The sequence below is a fragment of the Leucoraja erinacea genome, chromosome 4 (assembly GCF_028641065.1).
Source record: "Leucoraja erinacea ecotype New England chromosome 4, Leri_hhj_1, whole genome shotgun sequence".
Lineage (NCBI taxonomy): Eukaryota > Metazoa > Chordata > Chondrichthyes > Rajiformes > Rajidae > Leucoraja > Leucoraja erinaceus.
The window spans coordinates 98470123-98486827 of record NC_073380.1 but is presented as its reverse complement, the minus strand read 5'-3'; the positions used below and the strand labels follow the sequence as shown (position 1 = coordinate 98486827).

General features: G+C 43.7%; 1 protein-coding gene across 1 annotated transcript in view; it reads right to left on the bottom strand.

The window, feature by feature from the left end:
- Window positions 1-9601, bottom strand: part of LOC129696717 (E3 ubiquitin-protein ligase UBR5-like) — a 135244-nt gene extending 125643 nt beyond the window's left edge. Inside the window, 1 exon segment of the mRNA XM_055634847.1 lies at window positions 9245-9601. Coding sequence (XP_055490822.1) covers window positions 9245-9306 — 62 coding nt within the window. The 5' untranslated portion in view covers window positions 9307-9601.
- Window positions 9602-16705: the final 7104 nt, after the last annotated feature.

Sequence of the window (16705 nt, the reverse complement as noted above, 5' to 3'; positions counted from 1 at the left end):
AGTAGAACCTCCCTGCTCCTATACTCAAATCCTTTTGCTATGAATGTTAACATACCATTCGCCTTCTTCACTGCCTGCTGCACCTGCATGCCTACTTTTAATGACTGGTGTACCATAACACCCAGGTCTCGTTGCATCTCCCCCTTTCCTAATCGGCCACCATTCAGATAATAGTCTACTTTCCTGTTTTTGCCACCAAAGTGGATAATCTCACATTTATCCACATTATACTGCATCTGCCATGCATTTGCCCACTCACCCAAGCCTATCCAAGTCACCTTTCTGTCTCCTAGCATCCTCCACACAGCTAACACTGCCCCCCAGCTTCGTTTCATCCGCAAACTTGGAGATGTTGCATTAAATTCCCTCGTCCAAATCATTAATATAATCGTAAATAGCTGGGGTCCCAGCACTGAGCCTTGCGGTACCCCACTAGTCACTGCCTGCCATTGTGAAAAGGACCAGTTTATTCCTACTCTTTGCTTCCTGTCTGCCAGCCAGTTCTCTATCCACATCAATACTGAACCCCCAATACTGTGTGCTTTAAGTTTGTATACTAATCTCTTCTGTGGGACCTTGTTGAAAGCCTTCTGAAAGTCCAGATATAACATATCCACTGGTTCTCCCTTATCCACTCTACTAGTTACATCCTCAAAAAATTCTATAAGATTTGTCAGACGTGATTTACCTTTCATAAATCCATGCTGACTTTGTCCAATGATTTCACCACTTTCCAAATGTGCTGCTATCCCATCTTTAATAACTGATTCTAGCAGTTTCCCCACTACTGACGTTAGACTAACTGGTCTGTAATTCCCCATTTTCTCTCTCCCTCCCTTTTTAAAAAGTGGGGTTATATTAGCTACCCTCCAATCCTCAGGAACTACTCCAGCAGGTGCCGGCAGCCTGTTCTCAAGTGGCCCTCCCTCCCTCCCGTCCTGCCTTGTGAGTGCATTGTTACGTCACTCTTGTGCGCTGGAGTGGCCCCTCTCTCCAAGAATGTCCTGTCCTTTTGAAATGGACGTGTTTTCCGGCTGTTTTTAAAACTTTAAACGATTAAAAAGTTCGGAAATATAGGTGGGAATGCAACGGGAAGATGTTTTTCGCTCGAGCAGGAAAATGTGAATAGAATGTGTGAAAATGGGAGGCTCTGGCCTAGCGTTTGAAAGGAAATGAGAATCAAGCAGATTGGGCCCAGATGACGCATACGCACAAACAAGATAAGATTTTTTATATAATAAGATAGATATAGATGGGTGGCCGATGGCGGCTTTGGATTTTAAGGGCCTGTTTCTGCGCTAATTTCTTTTGATATTCAAACCAAGTGTACATCAAGTAGTTAGAGTACAAACTAGTGATAAGACATTCTTTTTCTTCAATATAATAATCGTAAGAAAGGAGGGGACAGAAACTATGCAAATCATAAAACTTAACGATTCCTTTCCAAAGTAACATTAATTTCCTCACAAAAGAAAAACAAGCAGTTGACATTGGTATATCGTGTTAGAGTGAACAACTGTTTTGCGCGCTATCTCGGCAAATCATACCACACAAGTCCGATCGGAACATACACAAGTACAAGCAGTGCAAAAAGGAAACGGAGTGCAGAACATAGTGTTAAAGCCGCGACAAGGTAGGTTAATTATAAATTACATCCTTAACAGGGCTCTCGCTTAACCTTTTTCCCTGTTGCCAGCCGGGTAACCTTGTCCGCTTTTTAGGTTGCCAAATGAGTTTAGGTGGTCATTTAAGACGGCTTGCATGACGTGTGCGATAATGTGCTCGGACGAAGTGCGTAGTTACCAGTCGGAATTATGGTCAATGAAACATTCACATATTATTTCTGCTTCAAATAAAGTGGCAAACTAAACATATTCACCAATCAAGACATGATATATACCACATTGCAGCAAAATTACAATACAGTATCTCATCTCTTTTTACATGTTGCAATGAATGCAATTTCTATTATCTCTTTCCACTTCCAAACAAAAACATGGTTATTCAGCGTATGATCAACCTCGGTGAGACCAAGTGCAGGCTTGGCAATCGCTTCGCACAACACCTCCACTCAGTTCGCAATAACCAACCCGGTGGCTTCAACTTCCCCTCCCATTCCGAATCCGGCCTTTCTGTCCTGGGCTTCCTCCATGGCCAGAGTGAGGCACACCGCAAATTGGAGGTACAGCACCTCATATTTTGCTTGGGTAGTTTACACCCCAGCAGTATGAACATTGGCTTCTCCAATTTCAGGTAGTCCTTGTTTTCTCCCTCCTTCCCCACCCATTCACAGCTCTCCCACAGCCTACTGTCTCCGCCTCTTCCTTTCTTTTTCCCGCCCCCCACCCATCCCGACATCAGTCTGAAGAAGGGTCTCGACCTGAAACGTCGCCTATTGGGCAGTTTACACCCCAGCGGTATGAACATTGACCTCCAATTTCAGGTAGTCCCCACTTTCTCCTCCGCTTCCCAGCTCTCCCTCAGCCCACTGTCTCCGCCTCTTCCTTTCTTCTTCCCGCCCCCCCCCATCGCACCCTCACATCAGTCTGAAGGGTCTCATCCCGGAACGTCACCTACTTCCTTCGCTCCATAGATGCTGCCTCACCTGCTGAGTTCCTCCAGCATTTTTGTCTACCCATTCACACCAGTTCTGTTATCCCACTTTCCTCACCCACTCCCTGCACATTAGGGGCAATTTTACAGTGACAAGTTAACCTACAAAGCCAATGCGTCTTTGGGATGTGGGAGGAAATCCACATGCTTGCAGGGAGAATGTGCAAATTCAACACAGACAGTGCCCGAGAACAGGATCGAACACAGATCTCTGGCGTGTGAGGCAGCAAGTCCACCAGCTGTGCCACTATATTTTATTTTCCACCACACAAAAATATTATACGTTGATAACTTTGGTTACTAAAAAAAATAAAAAATTATCCAATTTCAGTCTTAAATCTCTAAGTGACGCTATGTCTCCCTTTCCAGCTACTGTATGTTTTAATTCAGCTCAAGGCTATTGGGGCAGTACATTTGGCCATAAAGTTGCTGCCTAAAATTGCCAGAGACCCGGAATTGATCCTGAATATGGGTGCTGTCTGTATGGAGTTTTGTTTTCTCGTTTATGACATTGTTTACAGAGTACTATCTTTACATATTCTGTTGTGCTGCTGCAAGTAAGGATTTCATTGTTCTAACTGGGACGTGAGAGAATAAAACACTCTTGACTCACGTCACTGATGTGTGGGATAGAACTAGAGTACGGGCGATCGGTGGTCGGCGTGGACTCGGTGGGCCGAAGGGCCTGTTTCCACGCTGTATCTTTAAATTAAACTAAAAACATTAAAACCAGAGGAATTGTAAAGAAGGGTTTCAACCCGAAACGTCACCCAATTTCTTCTATCCAGAGATCCTGGCTGCTCCATGGAGTTCCCCCACATGGGAATTAAAGCATGGAATAGTCTTCACCCTACCATAGGTACCAACCAAACGCAACTAAATTTAAGGTAGCTTTTTTTCCCCCCCCAAGAACCCTTTTTTGCTTAAGTCCAAGTAAAGAGAGTTTTATTGTCATGTGTCCCAGTTAGGGCAATGAAATTCTTGCTTGCTGCAGCACAACAGAATATGTAAACATAATACAGAACAGGAGATAAAAAGTTCAGTGTGTCTATATACTATAGACCATATATATACACAATAAATAAACAGATAAAACACAATAGGCTGTTATTTGTCAGAGATTGGAGATTGGTGGTGGTGGGTCCACCAGCTTAAATTCCATTTCGAATATTTTTGGAGGACCAGGAAACCAAGAAGCAAGAGTTACTCCAGGGAATTACCCCAGCTCCAGGGAGTGATTCTGCATTGTTTTTCAGCGGTCGTTGTGAGGCGGCAACCGGACAGCAATGGCGGCCAGAACTCCCACAATGCAAAGGGAGGGAGAAAGTGGCCGACGCCGACCAGTTGCCGGGGCAGTGCGCATGTGCAGGGCCGCACATGCGCACAACCACGGCCGATGATGTGCTGGCCGTGGCAGTGCACATGTATAAGGCGGCTGGCCGTGCCGAGCGGAGACCCGAGACCCCAGAGCCGAGGAGAGCTTAGGCCGAACCAAGAACCTAACGCCGAGCAGAGACCCGAGAACCGGACCGCCGGCGGAGATAGAGATTGACAGAGAGAGAGATTGACAGAGAGAGAGAGATAGAGAGGGGGGCCCGCTTAGAATTAAACGCCAGATGTCCCGGTTGCTTGCCAAGCCGGGCAAAATGGCATGGTTTTTAGGTTGCCCGGCAGAACTGTAAGTTGCCATTGGCACCCGGGTAACCGCTAATTTCGAGCCCAGCTTAATTTACAAGAGATCATGGAAGAAACTGCTATTGAATCTGGTGCTTTAAAATTTTTTGTATCTTCTGCCCCAGAGTAGAGTAGAGACGAGGGAATGATCACGGTACAAGTGGGCGTTGATAAAGTTTCTTGCTTTCCCTGAGGAAACGTGCAAAGTATGGATGGATTTTCTTGGGGGGGAGAGACATTTGCATGAAGACTGATGATGCGTCCACAATTCTATGCTGTTTCTTATGGTTTTGGGCAGAGCAGTTGCCATAGCAAACTATGATGCATCCCAATTGGATGCCTTCTGTGACATCTATAGAAATTGGTACATCATTGAAGACATACCGATTTCCTTAATTTTCTGAGGAAAAGCCATTGAAGAAAGGATGTAGAGGTTTTGTGTTACTTGTGGGCGGAGTACCAAGGCAAATTCTTTGTATGTGAATACTTGGCCAATAAACCTACTTACTTATGCATTGGGTATAGAAGACGTTTACCAGAATTAGATATGGGATATCCCTACAAGGAGAGGAGGTTGGACAAACTTGGGATTGTTTTCTCTGGAGCATCAGAGGCTGTGGAGACAAACCCACTGACTCCCATAGCTATCTAGACGACACTTCTTTCCACCCTGCTTCCGAAAAAACTATATCCCTTACTCCCAATTCCTCCGTCTACACCACATCTGCGCCCAGGATGGTAATCGGGGATGTAATTATTTGGGAAACGAGGGTTCCCCTCTTCCATTATTGGAGGCTCTCACTAGGGTCTCCTTGATATCCCGCAGCTCCGCTCTCGCTCCCCCTCCCTCCGTCGCATACAGTATATAATCCTCCAACATTTTTGCTAACTCCAATGGGATCCCACTATTGGCCACATCTTTCCATCGCCACCCGTTTCTGCTTTCTGCAGAGACCATTCCCTCTGCAACTCCCTGGTCAACTCCCTTCCAACACAACCCACCCCCTCCCGAGGTACTTTCCCCAGAAAACGCAGGAGATGCAACACCTGTCCCTTTATCTCCCCCCTCGACTCCATCCAAGGACCCGGACAGTCTTTCCAGGTGAGGCAGTAGTTCACTTGCACCTCCTCCAACCTCATCTACTGTATCCGCTGTTCCAGGTGTCAACCTCTCTACATCGGCGAGACCAAGCGCAGGCTCGCCGATCGTTTCGCTGAACACCTCTGCTCAGTCCGCCTTAACCTATCCGATCTCCCGGTTGCTCAGCACTTTAACTCCCCCTCCCATTCCCAATCTGACATGGACCTCCTCCATTGTCAGAGTGAGGCCCAGCGCAAATTGGAGGAACAGCACCTCATATTTCGCTTGGGTAGCTTACACCCCAATGGTATGAACATTGACTTCTCCAACTTCAAATAGCCCTTGCTTTCCCTCTATCTCCATCCCCTCCCCCTTCACAGTTATCCCACCAGTCTTACTGTCTCCAACTACATTCTATCTCTGTCAAGGCATGCCTACCCTGACTAAAATTATAAAACGATAATTATTAAATATAAATAGTAAAGACACAGGAGAATTATGCCTACCTAAGAGATCGATCTCTTAGGTAGGTATAATTCTCTATGCCTTTCATGCGCAGTACATGCAATACGCAAAAATCTGTGCGGCTGACGTGCTGTCAACGCTGCTTCAAGCCTTCAATGCAAAGGGGAGCTGAAGGCTGCTGAAATTCTGCCTTTGCAGCGTGGACTGCGTACTGAGCGGCGCAGCAGCCTACTGCGCATGCGCAATGCAAGTTTCTTGGCGGGTTTTTCAAACATGGACTGTCATTATCTTCAGAGTATCTTAAGAAACAAAGAGAGAAGAATGGAGTTTGTATACAAATAATGTGGCAAGTAGATTTCTTTGAGCTATATGTTTTTAAATACAGTATTTCCCAGCAATGAAGACGCTATTTTTACCCAAAAATAAGGCACGAAAATGTACCTGCATCTTGGGGGCTGTAGGTTAGGTTGTTAGCCAAGAAAGATAGACTTGATAGCATGCAAGACATATCACAATCAATGAGTGGATATTTTGGGAATCTAACATGGTCTAGAATTCTCTGTTAGCATCCTTGGTGGCTTTGCGTAGCTCATGCATAGATCCTTACAGGTTGGAATATCATAAGTGGTTGCAAGTTGTCACACTTTCCCAAGAGTAGGAGAATGGGGTTAGGAAGGAGAGATAGATCAGCCATGATTGAATGGAGTAGACTTGATGGGCCGAATGGCCCAATTCTACTCCTATTCCTTCTGACAGAGATAACATGATGCAACATGGTGCAAGTTGTCATAGTTCCCAAGAGCAGGAAAATGGGGTTAGGAGGGAGAGATAGATCAGCCATGATTGAATGGAGTAGACTTGATCGGCCGAATGGCCCAATTCTACTCCTATTCCTTATGACAGAGATAACATGATGCAACATGGCTACTCAGTAATATTGATGAAGAATCCCTGTTGTAGAATACTACATAAACAATCACAGTTAATGTTATTGCATTTAATTGAAATAAAAGTACAATTCCCAATTTTTAAATTAAAAAAGTAATCATCATATAGCAGTTTCTGATCCAGCAGAAACAACAAGCAACTGCGAGGCCAGATTTTGCTAAAACATCAATACTCTCATTTTTTTTACTGTGAAACTGACAGCAAATTCTACAGTACATGCATGATGAAAATTGTATTCCAGAAGTTCTGGTCATCAATTCTGTTTCTCCATTGCTTGTCCTCTTTGGAAACTGCCTTCAACATAATCTTTAGGAATCAGCGAGCTATGACAACGAACAGCAATCCGGAAAATGTTATGCCATGTTACATGAAGTATGAACAAGTTTATTGGCAGACTAACCACGATTACTGCTTAGAAAATCAATGTGCTCACGAAACAAATATTAAAATCCGCTCAAAAAGAATCCCTGTATTACAACTGCACAAAAAGCAAACATACAATCCACTTTGTATAAAGGGCAATGCCACAACACACTGAGGTGAAGCAGAAGACTATATAAAATGGAATTGGACGATGATAAGAGACTAGTAATGACAGTTTATGGTCGGCAAATAAACATGGGCAGAATATGAACTACTCTTAATAACAATACTTGCATTTGCCTAGCACCTTTCATGGCCATAGGATAAGTTTACAACCAATAAGGTACATTCTGAGTCGTAAACCACACCTAGTAAAGGGTGCATATATAACCACAACCTATAATTTGACACCAAAAACTTTGAACAAAGCTGTAGATGCTTCAGATATAAGCAGTCCCGACAGTGGACTGCATGTGAAATCTAAGGTTTAGTAAAGGAATTGTGCACCATGGGATACATCAAAATAGAGACATCAACTAGAGCAGGACAGAGACACAAACTAAAGTTTAATGGCAGCAATGCAATAAGATTAAAATTTAATAGTGTAAACATACTGAACTCTATGCTCTATGATACTAATATCATGCTGCATGCCCTTTATTGAACAACACAAGATATATCACACCACCCACTAGTTCGTGTTCTCCATCCTTTCAAGCACTTTGACTGTTAAATCTGTTGGCATCACCATACTTAAACCATACTCTAAGCACTGCAAAATATCAAAGTTATTCTATTCCTATTATTTTATCCACAAGACAATCTCCTCAGAATATAGTAGCCTCCCATACTTTGATAAACTGCCAGATATGTGATGGCAGAAATCAGTCAACTATAATACCATCAAAGCATGGACTAAAAACCTTAATGTACTTCCATCTCTCCAACTAGGAACACAAAGCCCAACTGTGGTCTTTGAATATATTTTTTCACCTGACAAAGCACACACAGCAAGATTAAAAAATAGCACATAATAAATAAATCAAGAATGTTGCATCTTTAAAGCTTCCCTATTTTATTTTAGATTCTGAAGTCTTGAAACACACACACACACTATCAAATTGATTTTTAGGTAAAGAATTGTTATATCTAACCTATTGGTCCAAATTATTAATCCCTAAATTTAATCCTAACTATACTTTTACTGTGGACACCGATATGCAATTTGACCTATTTATCAGAAATTCTCATAATTTGGAACATTTATAAAAAGCATTACATCCTGGTGATCAAAGCGAGCATTTGATGTTAATTTATTGCAAACAGGATCCGACATTAAAGTAATGAATTAAAATTCGTGACTTTACTGATTCACAGTTATGTGGATGAAATAATGGCAAAGGTTAGCAATAACAAAAGAAATGCTTTGCAAAGCATTATGATTTAAAGGAAAAATTAATGTCTTCATCTCCGTCGAGATATCACACGTCAGAAGAATCTACATCTAATGAAGGCTGCCGATAGTCAACATGGAGACATGAAGATTCCCGGCTCGTCAACCCGCCCGTCGAGATGTGAAACAATCGTTCTGCAAATGACGCATCGACTAACACAAATTTAATCCCCAGTCACTCCGGGATGGGCCCCGACAGCCTCTTTCTTCAATTCACCCTCACTCAAACATTGCACAGACATGTGCTTCGTGCGTCATGTCCCAATAAAATAAATTACCAATTAAAGTACAGTGCTCTTTCTCCCCGCACCTACTCAACCCAACCCCGGGCCTCAATGCAATGCACGGGTCGTGATGAGAGCAATGGGCAGGCACAAGTCATTGTGTTCCAACCCACTACTAGTCTGCAGCAGAAACACCGGAGCAATCCGCCTCCACCCTAAAAGCTCTCGCCATCAATCCACCCGCCCCACGAAGCTGCTCGGTCTCGTTTCACATTTCGGCCCAGCCGCCCGCACCGCACCAGACCAGGCCCGGCCGGGCCCGGGCAGCTTCGGCGGGGACCCACCTCGACGCAAACCCCCCGCCTCCCCTGCTGCGGGCCCGGGTGGGCCCAAGTCCAGCGTGGCGGCCGCTCACTCACTCACCTGTCGTTGAGCTGGTCCTCGGTGCCCGGGAGCGGATGCACCACGAAGTGAATGGAAGTCATGGTCGGCTGGAAGGGGAAGAGCAACCGGCCGGAGCCGCAGCCGCGCGGCGCTGGGTCAGGGCAGAGCAAGGGGCCGGGCCGGGCCGGGCCAGCGAAACCAAATAAATAAATCACTGATTTATTAAGTGAATTCCTTCGAATAATTTTCAATAATCCCCTCCCCGACGCTTGTAACCAGACGGCTTATTTCCTCTTTTTGTTTTTTTGTTTTTAGACACCCGCCGCTTCAGCAAGAAGCCGCCGCCATCTTACTGTTGATGAGCCCCAACAATAAAAGCCGGCTCGGGATTGGCTGCGCTCGCCCCGCCGGCCGCCGCATACAACGAGCTCCGCGATTGGTCGCCGCGGGAGGCGAGTGAAGGGGGCGGGAAGCGTTGGGCGCGGGTCATGTGACGCGTGGACGCACACGTGACTGTGGGTCAGCTGGGGGCCATTGTTCAGGGCGGCCACGTGATATAAGGTGTGCCTTAAATAGCAACTTCAAGGCTTTCCAGCAAAGATCCTATAGCTAAAGGCAAAGATCCTATAGCTAAAGGCAAAGATCCTATAGCTAAAGGCAAAGATCCTATAGCTAAAGGCAAAGATCCTATAGCTATAGGCAAAGATCCTATAGCTAAAGGCAAAGATCCTATAGCTATAGGCAAAGATCCTATAGCTAAAGGCAAAGATCCTATAGCTATAGGCAAAGATCCTATAGCTAAAGGCAAAGATCCTATAGCTAAAGGCAAAGATCCTATAGCTAAAGGCAAAGATCCTATAGCTAAAGGCAAAGATCCTATAGCTATAGGCAAAGATCCTATAGCTAAAGGCAAAGATCCTATAGCTAAAGGCAAAGATCCTATAGCTAAAGGCAAAGATCCTATAGCTAAAGGCAAAGATCCTATAGCTAAAGGCAAAGATCCTATAGCTAAAGGCAAAGATCCTATAGCTAAAGGCAAAGATCCTATAGCTATAGGCAAAGATTCAGATTCAGATTCAATTTTAATTGTCATTGTCAGTGTACAGTACAGAGACAACAAAATGCATTTAGCATCTCCCTGGAGGAGCGACATAGACAAAGATCCTATAGCTAAAGGCAAAGATCCTATAGCTATAGGCAAATATCCTATAGCTAAAGGCAAAGATCCTATAGCTAAAGGCAAATATCCTATAGCTAAAGGCAAAGATCCTATAGCTATAGGCAAAGATCCTATAGCTATAGGCAAAGATCCTATAGCTAAAGGCAAAGATCCTATAGCTAAAGGCAAAGATCCTATAGCTATAGGCAAATAATCCTATAGCTAAAGGCAAAGATCCTATAGCTAAAGTATGAGGCCCCGGGTTCAATCCCTGGCATCTCCACTGTTTTTTAAAACTATTTATACTGTTCCATCAGGGACTGGATTGTTTTTAGTGTTATTATGTGTGAAATGTTTTAAATTTCATGTGCGATGCTCCGCTATTCCCTGGGAAACGTATTTTCATTTTGCACTGTACAACTGTTGCTTGCAAGATGACAATAGAGGTTGATTGATTAATTGATAAAGGCAAAGATCATATAGCTAAAGGCAAAGATCGTATAGCTAAAGACAACTATCCTATAGCTATAGGCAAAGATCCTATAGCTATAGGCAAAGATCCTATAGCTAAAGGCAAAGATCCTATAGCTATAGGCAAAGATCCTATAGCTAAAGGCAAAGATCCCATAGCTATGGGCAAAGATCCTATAGCTAAAGGCAAAGATCCTATAGCTATAGGCAAAGATCCTATAGCTATAGGCAAAGATCCTATAGCTATAGGCAAAGATCCTATAGCTAAAGGCAAAGATCCTATAGCTATAGGCAAAGGTCCTATAGCTAAAGGCAAAGATCCCATAGCTATGGGCAAAGATCCTATAGCTATAGGCAAAGATCCTATAGCTAAAGGCAAAGATCCCATAGCTATGGGCAAAGATCCTATAGCTAAAGGCAAAGATCCTATAGCTATAGGCAAAGATCCTATAGCTATAGGCAAAGATCGTATAGCTATAGGCAAAGATCCTATAGCTAAAGGCAAAGATCCTATATCGGAGCCAGATAGGCCACTCCTGCGAAATGCAATGGGCTGACGTGTAGTACGCTATGGAGGGGATCCTGGGCATTTTTCACCGCCCATTTTAGTAACCGGAGCCTACCTGACCCGACCCGACTCGCAATGTAATCAATGTTGCGGGGCAACAGTTTGTGTGTGTGATATAGGGTTAGATTCATAATTCTGTTAGTTCATAATTCTGTAAATTCTTTCCCTCCCTTCACCACCTCCAGTTTAAATTCCATTTGGAATATTTTGGAGGACCAAGAAACCAAGAACCAAGTTGCCTATTTCCTTTGCTCCATAGATGCTGCTGCACCCGCTGAGTTTCTCCAGCTTTTTTGTGTACCTTCGATTTTCCAGCATCTACAGTTCCTTCTTAAACACTCCTATAGCCATAGGATCTTTGCTTTCCAGTACCTCAGATTCAATCTTTATTGTCATTGTGCAGTGTACACATTACACGCTCGTCTTGCAAACATATGATTTGTTGAAGCAATTGCATCATAGCAAATGAGTGATAAAATAACAAATTTTAAAACTTTTAATAGGGAAAAGTATCCTACCACAGTTACACAACCAGATACAACTTCTTCCTGAGGAGACGGAAGAAGGTCCATCTGTCTCCTCAGATCCTGGTGAACTTATGTGTATGTGACAAATAAACTTGACTTGACTTGACTTGACTTGACTTCTACCGCTGCACCATCGAGAGCATCCTTACCAACTGTATCACAGTATGGTATGGCAACTGCTCTGTCTCCGACTGGAAAGCACTGCAGAGGGTGGTGAAAATTGCCCAACGCATCACCGGTTCCTCGCTCCCCTCCATTGAGTCTGTCCAAAGCAAGCATTGTCTGCGGAGGGCGCTCAGCATCACCAAGGACTGCTCTCACCCCAACCATGGACTGTTTACCCTCCTACCATCCGGGAGGCGCTACAGGTCTCTCCGTTGCTGGACGAGCAGGTCCAGGAACAGCTTCTTCCCTGTGGCTGTCGCACAACTCAACAATGTACCTCGGTGACTTCCAATCACCCCCCCCCCCCCCCCCGGACACTCCTCCCACAGGAAAATACACTATGTCTGTATGCATGTAAATAGATTTATTTATTGAAATCATATTCTATGTCGCTCTTCCAGGGAGATGCTAACTGCATTTCGTTGTCTCTGTATTGTACACTGACAATGACAATTAAAGTTGAATCTGAATCTGAATCTGAACTAAATTTAGGGTAGACAAAAATGCTGGCGAAACTCAGCGGGTGCAGCAGCATCTATGGAGCAAAGGAAATAGGTAATGTTGCCTATTTCCTGCGCTCCATAGATTCTCAAGGGATTTTGCCACTTTTCATTTCACTGCACATTTCGTATGTGTATGTTACGAATAAATTTGACTTGACTTGACATAGAAACCCAAGGGTTTCGGCCCAAAACATTGTCTATTTCCTGCGCTCCATAGATTCCCAAGGGTTTTCTCCATAGAAACCCAAGGGTTTCGGCCCGAAATGTTGCCTATTTCCTGCGCTGCATAGATGCTGCTGCAGAGTTTCTCCAGCATTTTTGTCTACCTTCGATTTTCCAGCATCAGCAGTTCCTTCTTAACAGCTAAATTTAAGGTAGCTCTTTCTTCCCAAAAAAACCTTTCTGGCTTAAATCTTCCCTCCACCTCCTCCAGTTTAAATTCCATTTGGAATATTTTGGAGGACCAAGAAACCAAGAAGAACTAATTTGCCCACAATTATTACAGGTTAGCCATACCACCATTTTAAAATGGTCGTCCAAATTTTTGGGTTCCTCCGTGTCCATTCACTTCCCCATCTCTATAAATTTCTCCAGTCCCTGAACTATGCATTCTACTAATTCCAACAACTTGCACATCTCTGTGCAGGGGCTGCACTGTGGAGCAGCGGCAGAGTTGTTGCCTTACAACGCCAGAGTCCCAGGTTTGATCCTGAGTACAGGTGCTGTACAGAGTTTGTACATTTTCCCAGTGACTGCGTGGGTTTCCCCTGTGTGCTCCAGGTTACCTACGACATTCCAAACATGTATAGGTTTGTAGGTTAATTGGCTTCAGTAAAAATTGTAAATTGTCTCGTGTATAGGGTAGTGCTAGTGGACTTGGTGGGTTAAAGGGCCTATTTCTGCGCTGTACCTCTACATTAAAATAAACTCGGATTTAAATTGCTTAATCATTAGCAATATATGGTTAGTTTAACATTTTTAATTATTTTAAGGAATTTTTAAAGTCATTATTTATTGTTAAATATCTCTTAATCATTTTTCTTTTCTTTTAAATTCTTTATAGATCTTTAATGTTTCTGCCTCAAAGATACCTTAACATTTAATCTTTCTGGCAGCTGATAAAAGCTTCCAAAAGAGTTTCATGGGTGGGGCTTGTACTGCACTTCTCCCAACCCAATGTCGCTCCATTCTTTAGTAAGACGATCCTTCCATATTTGGCTGAGCAGCAATCACAGGTGGTAACCAAAGATCCTGTAGCAAGCAAGATAGGTCACTTGACGAAAAAGACATAGTAAGGTCATGGGCAGATTCATGGGTAATTTTCAGCCCCATTTCCGTAACCGGCTTCCGTCTCAACACCAAAGATCCCATAGTGGAGCAAAGATACTAGTGCAGAGACGGAAACTGGTTACGGAAACATCCTCGTAAAAATAAAAGTTCTTTGGTAAAAATCATCTCCTCATTTTCAGAATTATAATTTATTAACACAAACTGTTCCCCCTGCGAGTCGGGTCGGGTCGCGTCGGGTTACTGAAATGGATGAAAAAAAGGCCCACATTCCGCTCCTTGGCCCTTGTGGCTAAGGGGATCAGGGGGTATGGAGAGAAGGCAGGTACAGGATACTGAGTTGGATGATCAGCCATGATCATATTGAATGGCGGTGCAGGCTCGAAGGGCCGAATGGCCTACTCCTGCACCTACTTTCTATGTTTCTATGTTTCTATGCTCCATTGCTTACTACACGTCAGCCCATTGCATTTAGAAGGAGTGGTCTATCTTGCTCCACTATGGGATCTTTGGTGGTAACCACAGGCTGTAATCCGTTACTGTAAAATCTAGGCCTCTTATTCCATATCTTTCAATACTCTCTTGAAGTACATAAAGTAATTGCAATTTACCGATTTATCTTCACTACAGGACGGTGTTCCAAATAAATTATCTTCCATTATATGTGGAATCATAAGGCCAAAGTATCTATTGTTTGTTATTAAAGAATTTCCTATCAATTAAATCACTTCCGTCACTGATGCTATTTAGTTATGGGTCAGCTCTACTGCCCACTAAATTTCAGATCTCTCTTTGACTTGTTGTACAAGGGTCAAATAAAAATGCGGTTTAGGCAAAGTTTAATCTTTAGATTAGAAACATCTTGAAACTTATCATAAGATTGAAACCCTTCCATGTGACACGCTGTCTCAGTTCCTTCCCATGTTCTGGCAGAGTCACAGATAACTAAGTTGTAAGAATATTGCTTCTTTCCCTTGCGTATGGCGTGCACAGCCTAACGTTGTACAACAACTTGTTCTATTCGATCTTATTTGATTGTGCACGCCAGGTTTATTGCATTGGTTGAAACAGGGCGGACCACGTGAAGGTTGCAATCTCTCACCCCAGAAGCATAATTATGTTCTCAATTTACTTTACTGGGCTCCTTTCTATTTACTTTTTATATATCCTGTAGGGTTTGCCTTGTTTCAGATGTGCCCAAGGAAGCTCTTACTCCTTGTATGGTCATAGAACTCAGTCCAATATCCTGCTGTTACCTCATTTTCCTTTCAGCAGTCCCAGATTTAACTTTTCCATTCTCCTACTTTTATACATTTATTCCACACAGAGGTAATTCCAAACCCATTTTATCTTCTCATGAAGTTTTTTTAATTTCCCTTATGTTTGCTTTAAACGCCTTCATCAACTATTTAAAGTTTCATGCTTTGCTCAGCATTCAGTATTTCAGTTTGAAACTGGAGCTGGGGAATGGTGATGTCTGTTTTTTAGGCATTCTACGCCGATGCTCAAAATAAGACCCTTGAATATTCAAATTAGGATCCCTGCAGAAATTAACATAGAAACATAGAAATTAGGGTGCAGGAGTAGGCCATTCGGCCCTTCGAGTCTGCACCGCCATTCAATATGATCATGGCTGATCATCCAACTCAGTATCCCGTACCTGCCTTCTCTCCATACCCCCTGATCCCCTTAGCCACAAGGGCCACATCTAACTCCCTCTTAAATATAACCAATGAACTGGCCTCAACTACCCTCTGTGGCAGAGAGTTCCAGAGATTCACCACTCTCTGTGTGAAAAAAGTTTTTCTCATCTCATCTCGGTTTTAAAGGATTTCCCCCTTATCCTTAAGCTGTGACCCCTTGTCCTGGACTTCCCCAACATCGGGAACAATCTTCCTGCATCTAGCCTGTCCAACCCCTTAAGAATTTTGTAAGTTTCCTCTGACTTGGTAATATCCCCTGACTCCGCTATTTTTAAGAGCCCTATCTAGCTCTCTCTTGAAAGCATCCAGAGAACCTGCCTCCACCACCCTCTGAGGCAGAGAATTCCACAGACTCACCACTCTCTGTCAGAAAAAGTGGTTCCTTGTCTACGTTCTAAATGGCTTACTCCTTATTTTTAAACTGTGGCCCCTGGTTCTGGACTCCCCCAACACCGGGAACATGTTTCCTGCCTCTAGCGTGTCCAAGCCCTTAACAATCTTATATGTTTCAATGAGTTTTCCTCTCATCCTTCTAAACTCCGGAGTGTACAAGCCCGGCTGCTTCATTCTCTCAGCATTTAACAGTCCCACCATCCCGGGTATTAACCTTGTAAACCTACGCTGCATTCCCTCAATAGCAAGAATGTCCTTCCTCAAATTAGGGGACCAAAACTGCACACAATACTCCATGTGTGGTTTCACTAGGGCTCTGTACAACTGCAGAAGGACCTCTTTGCTCCTATATCCATAAGCTAAAGCTCACTTCTGTAGAGGATGAGGGCGAGGAGGAAGAGGAAGAACACTCACTTCTGTGAATCATAGTTATAGAGCACAGAAACAGGCCCCATTCGACCATGGGCTTCCCTTCAACAATATGCCCCACTTCCAGATTCTTGCTGAACCTGAGCCACATAACAATGCACTGCGGCCTGTATCCTGGAAGATCCTCTTCCATTTCATCTGCATATTTGTGCTGACTCTGATCCTATCAGCACTAATCCAGATTTTTTTTCCGGAATACCCAGCAAATCCAAGCATTTGCTATGTCGCTCATTTGCTATGTCGCTCTTCCATGGAGATGCTAAATGCATTTCGTGGTCTCTGTACTGTACACTGA